The sequence below is a fragment of the Arachis hypogaea genome, chromosome 15 (genome assembly GCF_003086295.3).
Source record: "Arachis hypogaea cultivar Tifrunner chromosome 15, arahy.Tifrunner.gnm2.J5K5, whole genome shotgun sequence".
Lineage (NCBI taxonomy): Eukaryota > Viridiplantae > Streptophyta > Magnoliopsida > Fabales > Fabaceae > Arachis > Arachis hypogaea.
In genome coordinates, this window is record NC_092050.1 from 24,878,346 (window position 1) to 24,886,513 (window position 8,168).

Consider the following 8,168-nt stretch of genomic DNA (forward strand, 5'->3'; position numbering starts at 1 on the left):
CCTACCTCCAAAGTCCATCTCCAACTTTGACGACCTGACCAAAAAATTCTTGGCCAGATTCTCCATCCAAAAAGACAAGGCTAAGCACGCCTCCAGTCTACTAGGTATCAAGCAAGGAGATCGGGAAAGTCTCCGCAACTACATGGAAAGATTCAACAAAACGTGCCTAGACATACAAAGCTTACCAACAGAGGCTGCCGTCATGGGCCTCATCAACAGCCTACGAGAAGGACCCTTCAGCCAATCTATATCAAAGAAATATCCCACATCCCTAGATGAGGTACAAGAGCGGGCAGAGAAGTACATCAACATGGAAGAAAATTCTCGACTTGGAGAAGCCTCGAAATCTGATTTCACCTACCGAGATAAAGATAAAGAATCCAAGAAGAAGGAAGATCGAACGGGCGAAAAAATCAAAAAGTATCATAATTACACTCCTCTTCGGGTGACCCTTGTGGATATTAACAAAGAAGTCTGTAACACAAAAAAGATACCCCCAGCTCAACCACTCAAAGGCAAAAAAGGAGGAGGAAATCGGAACGAATACTGTGAATATCATCGGGTCCGAGGACATTCCACCAACGAGTGCTTCGACTTAAAAAACATCATAGAAAAGTTAGTAAGGGAAGGAAAACTAAATCGGTATCTAGCTACCCGAGATGATGAACAAAGAAAAAAACGAAGAGATGAAGACGTCGCACGAGCTAAGCGATCACCTCGTACGCCAGAAAGACATGTCCATATGATACACGGAGGATTTGCAGGAGGTGGAATCTCCAAATCATCCCGCAAAAGATACCTCAAAGAAGTATATCATGTCGAATGGAAGGAGGAAGCACCCGACATCCCTGCAATCACGTTCACCAAAGAAGACGCATCCGGTATCATCTGAGGACATGACGATCCCATGGTCATCACCATCATACTGGCAAACGCCAATCTCCACCACACATTAATAGACCAAGGGAGTTTTGCCGACATCTTATTCAAAACTACCTTCGACAAACTCGGCTTAGAAGAAAAGGAGCTTAGAGCATACCCGAACAGCCTGTTCGGACTGGGAGATACCCCAGTACAACCACTGGGATACGTGTCGCTACATACAACCTTCGGAAAAGAGAACCAATCCAGAACACTCAAGATAGACTACATTGTGGTCGACGTGAGTTCAGCCTACAATGCCCTAATAGGTCGGACAACACTAAATCAACTCGGCGCAATAGTCTCGACTCCACATCTATGCATGAAATTCCCAACTACAGAAGGGATAGCTACGATAAAAGCAGATCAAAAGATGGCACGCCGCTGTTATAACGAAAGTCTAAACCTCAGAGGTAGAGGAGAAGAGTTCCATACAATTGAGCTTGGTAGAGTTCAGAGACGCGAAGAACTCCATCCACAACCCGAAGGAGAAATAGAGAAAGTTCAGATCGGGGATACCTCGGACAAAACAACTAATATTGGCACGATCCTGAAGGGAGATGCAAAAGAATTACTAGTACAGTTCTTACGAGATAATGTCAATCTCTTCGCATGGAAAGCTGCAGACATGCCAGGCATAGACCCCAAGCTAATGAGTCACAAGTTAATGACACTACAAGAAAAATACCCATTCAGCCACACTTTTTTTAAGCTACATTTGAAAAGCATAGCCTATTCATAGAATAGGCTACGCTTTTTCCCGTGTTACCTTTTTATAAGAGAAAAGGATACACAATTGCAGCATCATTTAAAAAGTGTAGCCTTAGGTATTATAGAAATCACTTATAAAGTGTAGCTGTAGGTTGATATCTATAGGTTCACTTTTCGTATCAAAGGGGACGCTTTTAGAGGGTAGCCTATTTGTTAAATTTTAGGTGCATTTTTAAAGTGATGCCTAATATATCTAGAACAAAAAACTTAACACTTAGTGAAATTTTTTCCTCTTTCTTCTGAAAACAAGCTCACACTTAGTAAAATTTTTGTTCATTCCCTCCACAAGCAAACTCATACACTAAGTAAAATTTTTATCCATTATTCCCTCCAAATCCCACTCACCTCCACAAGCACGTTCATCCCCTTCAGAAACCCTGCCTCCAAAAGCTCACCATCGTCGCCCCCACTCCCTCACTGCACCGTCGCGAAGTGGAAACCCTGTCCCCACTCACTCTCTTCACTCTCGCCGTTGACACTCTCGCTCTCGTCATTGATCCTCTCACTCTCGCCATTGACCCTCTCCCACTCACCCGCACTCACCGCTCTCCACATTGCTGCACTATTGACCGTCGCTGCGCCACCCTCACCATCGTTGCTGCGCCGCCCTCACCACTGTCATCACCCCCAAATCAGAGAAAAAGCGTTTGCCATCACCACTCACCACTCACGGCATCACCATTCACCACTCGAGGAAGACTCTGCGCTCACTCATCTTCCCCACTCATCTTCATCGTTGCTTCTCTTCGCTGCGCGGTCACATCACAAAGATTCTGCGCTCAACTGAAAGCTTTCTTCATTCGCGAGGTTAGGGTTCTGAATTTAGGTTTCAATTTGGGGGATTTGGTACAATAATCTGTGACATCGTGAATTGATGAACATGCATGCTATTGTGCAGCGCAGGAGAACCCGTGAATTTAGGGGTTTTATTCCGTTAACACAGGTGAGTTTGGCCATGATTAGTTGATGCATAGGAATTGTTCACACATTGTATGTAGCCCTCCATCGTCATCTGTAGCAGCAGCAACAACAGTCATGGGCAGTGGTAATGGTGTTCGTATAATTAGGAACGAAATCTCCAAATGGTGCTCCCTAATCACCACTCGCACCAACCAGCTCAAACAAGACTCTGTTAATTCCGTTGCAAAATTCCACAATCACCTATTTACTTCCATCCTCAATCTTCCGCCTCCTCCTCTTTCCTTTCTGGCAAGCTTTCCTTCCCCGTTCATAACTTCAATTTATTATTAATATTTTGAAAGATTGAAAAAAAATGCAAATTTAGACCACCAGGTTAATGGAGACGGTGGAATGAAGTATCCGATTTGGATGTGCGTTGTGGCTCTTGTTTTGTTTGTGGGAGTGAGAGCATTTGCAGAGAGAGTATTATCCGAAAGAAACCACCGCCCTGGCTCCGTAGCTGATCTTGTCAGGCGTGGCCAACTCAGATCAGATAGAAGAGGCATGTATGATGTCTATCCTTATCACTTTTTTCAATTTTTAATAATTGATTAATTATCTAGCTTCTTACTCTGGATTATGAAATTAGATTAGTTAATAGGTTGTAGTGAGACTGAATATATTATCCTCGTGTCAAGAATCATAAGCTTTTTAGGTGAATGCTCAAAATTGATCAACCCTAGGGATTTGATATTGTGTCGTAATGGCAAGATTTCAATTCCTATTCTTCCAGCCATAGTCTATTCTTTATTACAATGTTTATAATCAACTCTTACAAAAGCTTAAGCTATTAGGTAAAGCAACATGAATACATCTAACATTATATAGCACACGGTTTGTTTGATTATGCCGATAATTTTTTTTGCCTATATTAGTTCGGGAAATTGGTTTTGGGTTTGGAAATTTGAGCTTTTTGCTATAAAAATTCTAGATTTGAAGCCCTAGAATCGCCTAAATTCCATGTAAGTTAGGTTTTGTGTGTGACCCATTGGTCAATGGAGTAAAATTGATGATCTATTTAATCCTAAATTTGTGTTGTGAGGCTAGCTACTTGATTGTACATTGTGAGATATATTGAAGGAAGAGTAATTGCTTGAATGTGCTTTGTTGTAAAGGATTTTTGAATTGATGACATGGTATTTGTGATTGAAATCAAATAAGCTTTTAGTAGATTATCTTGTTACTAGAAATTGTTGATTTTTTGTGGCCCTCACCAGTGTGAAAATAAATGGATTAAAGTCATTTATCTTATACTTTCTTGCATTTTTTGTGTATCTTGGTCCGAGTTTCAACTAGTCCACCTGCTATTCCACTGTTATGATGGCTTATAATAGGTTATATACTTATAAATTTTATATTTATGGTCTGTGAGTGATTGATCAACACATCAAGAATCAGTTTTTCATCCATAAACATTTTTTTTATATATTTTTAGTAAAAAGGAACAAATTGGTTAATGTTAGTTTAACAAATTTGTATTTCTGTTTACAGGATCATCCTGAGCAAATTGGACTGGACTTGCTACAAGTTGCATGATAGCCTGTGCCTGCAAATCAAATTTGCCTCCATTGGAATGTGCAATTTGTTTGGATTTAAGGCCAGGCATTATACTAGAACATCATTACCTACCTTATCAGGTGAGACTCCATCATAGACATTCACCTTACCACAGTAGAATATCGTCATTTGCCCAACTCCGCTAGTTGCACATGCTCTATGACCATATTAATAAGTCATTAAGAACTTGAATCAACAACACTAAAGGAATATTGGCATGTCTCCAATCATGCATACTTTATGTAAAATTTATTAAATCTTAGTTATTTCACATTTTAATTCTTAAGTAGTTGGTATTTTAATTCTTAAGTAGTTGGTTCACTTTCTTGTTAAAAGTAATGTATGATGAAATTTGTGTTACAGTTTGCCACTATCCTAGATTCCTGGGTATAAAACTATAAATAGTACCAAAAAATATTTTATCAATAAATCAACACTTAAAGTAAAATCAGGAATGTTGAAATTAAGAACTTGTACAGGCTTCTTTTACAGCTGCAAATAATCATGCTAACATGCTAGGAATTGAAGTAAACAAGCCTAGGCATGCAAACCAACAGAAGTTCATGAAAAGAAGTGTCAGCCTTGATCGCACTTAATCTTAAAATTGATATTGTTCAATATAATGAAAAATGTTTTCTTTTGTAACTGAATTCCTTCTTCCATTCGACATTTTCTGTATAGTTAATGTTCATTAATCTTGCCTCCACCAAAAATAGTTTCAACTTGCACACTCTCTCTCTCTCGCTTTCAGAAACTGTGTATTTACCAAACTTCTTTTTTTCCTTTTACTAATGCTAAGGTAAAGGTAAACCAGGATAAGAAAAAAAAACAAGAGTTTTGTTACTAATGATTTATTACATTTTTAATCCCATTCGTTTCAGTTATAACTTATAACTTAAGCATAAGGCTATTTCTTCTTGTATTTTGTTTCTCATTTCTACATTTTATAAATTGGTGTCCTTTCTTATCTATGTATATTCCAGGCCAAAATTGTAGATTCTTTAACATGCAAGTGAAAGTAGAAGCTGATGAATTTAAAATTTAAAAATTCGTAGATAATGTTTATGAACTGATCAGGTTTTAAATTTAACTTTTTTATTTTTAAATAGAAGCTATTTGAATTTGTGTGCTTTTTATGCAACTTCAACTAAATAGTTGTTTCTATGGGTGGTTAACTTTTCTAAGTAACTGCATGTTTGAATTCCTGTGTAAAAAAGCTCTGGATCATGGTTATGGCCAAAGCTTTTCTCTATTGCTTTTGCCCAAACCCTAGTTTTAGAGTTGCAAACAGAAAATCCAAACATGTTAATGTAGATAATGGAAAGTTACAGATAGTTAAGATAAGAATTCTCAAATGGAAACTTTTCTAAGCTGCATCAAGGGCTAGGGTTATTAATAACATTATTTTAACTTTGAAAAAGATTCCTTTAAACCTCTTTGTTTGGTGCAAATTGTGAATATCACAGTTTGGATCTTATGTACTTCTTTTCATATGTTCTTGTCATGGTCTTCAGAATCTAGGTGCTCGATTGCCAAGCCTCTATTAATTGCCTATTTTGATAATATGCATAGTAGCTAAATTGTATAACCATGGCTCATGAGTTTTATCTATATCCAGATTCTGATATCTTATTCTTTATTAATATTTATTTTGCAGGGGATAGATTTTTCTGGTTTAGGGATGAGGAATTTGCTAGACAGACTGTTGCTGGCCTCAACCCACTTAGCATAAGTTTGGTGGAGGTATATGCGTGCTTTCACCATTATTTTGTTTTAGACTCATTAATTGGATTCATTTTATTAACAAGTGTGCTTGTGCACCACACAGATTGTGATGATAATTCTTGATTAATTATTTTGTAATTTATCTTTGATTAATTATTGATAGAAACTAGATTGCCTGCTAACAATTTAGGTTCATAATTTACTATTGTGGCTTTCTGGGTATGTCTGATTCAATGTTTTTAAAAGGGAATGCATGCCATGGAATTTGAAACTTGTAGTGATTTTGTTGATTGGCAATGAGAACTATTTACTGTATAGTTTAGAGAACTGTGTGAGGGATTATGCTTCTTTTTGTTAAGGGGATAAACAAAAGGTTATGAAAGAGGTCCGTATTACTTGTGAGGGAATTGTGAATATAGAGTTGGCTGAGTTTTAGCATTGTAACTACTTGCAAGCTCTTGGAGTAAGGGGTGGACATGTTCTATGGCATGATATAGTAATGTTTTGGAGGTTAAGAATTGATCATGCCATGTCACGAGAGAATTATTCTGGATGCGTTTTACCGAGTGATAGTCAATATTCTAATTCAGTAGATAAAATAGATTAATGCTCTGAGGCTTAGCAAAATTTACAATCACAAATTGCTTGTCAAACTATATGAAAAGTTGTTTTGGAATATAAGGTAGCAGTGCACTATCGTTGTGATTCATGAATGTTGCATGGATATAGATCCTTGTGCATATATCTTTGGTATTCTTCAAGTCAAGGCTAATGCTAGCAAGTTAATTCCATAGCTTTTAATGTATGATGGACAGGTTCCAAATCTTTGTTTTGCCGTTATCTCTTGAATGATTTAATTGTTGCTGCTGCTGCTGGGTCCCAAATCTATTTGATTATATCAATTTAATTCTTGCTAAATGATGATTGTGCTGAATTCGTGGTTAAATGGTTGCATATGGCAATTACAATTTTTTTTGTCTGTAATTTTTACAGTTATTCGTGGTTAAGATTGAAGGCAAAAGTGGTTGGTTAAGGTCTTTCAAGCAGATTTTGTCAAAACGTTGATCGCGTCATAGCAAGGTACAATGCATACTTTAATTCTTTTGATTTGTTAGTTTTGAAGTTCCAATTTAACACCGAAGTTGGAAATGTTTCTTGGCTTTATTAACACCGAAGTTGTATTGCTATGGCTGAAATTTGTTTGTGTAATTTTGGTTGTTGTTTCTCTGATTTTGTGCACTTTGTACATATGAATTTGTCCCTATATCTAATTTAAGTGTGAAAGTCTGGTTAATTAGTGCATGAAAAATGCTATAGGGACATATCAGAATTGTGTTAAAGGAAATGGAAGAAAGAAATACCTGCAGATTTTCATGGTTTGGAATGAAATAAGATAATACATAATTCCTTGAATTTACCTCTTTTGCTGTGACCATGTTATTTTTTTTAGTATATGCTTTCTTGGTTTACTATGTCTACGTGTTCTATTTAATTTTTATAATTACGAATGTCATTATGAATTTTTTTAACTACTTTTCTATATAATTATGCAGGGTAACAATGAAGATTAAGCAATGAAGATTAAGCTGACTATTATTGTGGTTTATTGGCTAAGATAAAGTGCTATTTAGAATCTTTACATGTATGGTTGACTAATGACTTTTATTAGAAGATACTTTTATTGGCTAAGTGATATTATGATTTTCATATGGCTATGCTTACTTTAGTGCGAGATGTATGAATTTTTACAGTTAACTTTATTCTAGTACTTTTGGATCAATATTATAAATATATTTTGGTTAGAGATAATTTTTATTATTTAAAGAAATTATTTAGTATAATTATGTATTTATTTTTATTTTGTAATATTCAACTCATTTAAATAAAAATACAGAATTATTATACATGTAATTATATTAGCTATTATGTTGTATTAATAATTATTAGATAATTATATATATATATATACAAAAAAAAAGAGACCTAAGGCTACATTTATATACAGTAGCTATAGCATACAAAAAAAAAAAAAAAACGAGACCTAAGGCTACACTTATATACAGTAGCTATAGTATACAAAAAAAAAGAGGGACCTAAGGCTACGCTTATAAAAAGTAGCTATGGTATACAATGTGGCTACGCTTTACAGGTGATGCAGTAGCGTTGAAAACCGTAGCCTATTCTGGAAAAATGAAAGCTGAAAAGCGTAGCCTTTGGTCCTGGACAGCAATCAC

General features: G+C 36.1%; 1 protein-coding gene across 1 annotated transcript; it reads left to right on the plus strand.

Annotated features, from left to right (window-relative positions):
* The first annotated feature begins 3,003 nt into the window (after positions 1–3,003).
* On the plus strand, positions 3,004–7,711 carry LOC112746956 (uncharacterized). The gene is made up of 5 exons (XM_025795058.3): positions 3,004–3,158; positions 4,144–4,289; positions 5,867–5,952; positions 6,928–7,014; positions 7,488–7,711. Exons 1-4 carry the CDS (start codon positions 3,004–3,006, stop codon positions 6,997–6,999), a joined length of 459 nt encoding a protein of 152 aa, XP_025650843.2. The 3' UTR covers positions 7,000–7,014; positions 7,488–7,711.
* Positions 7,712–8,168: the final 457 nt, after the last annotated feature.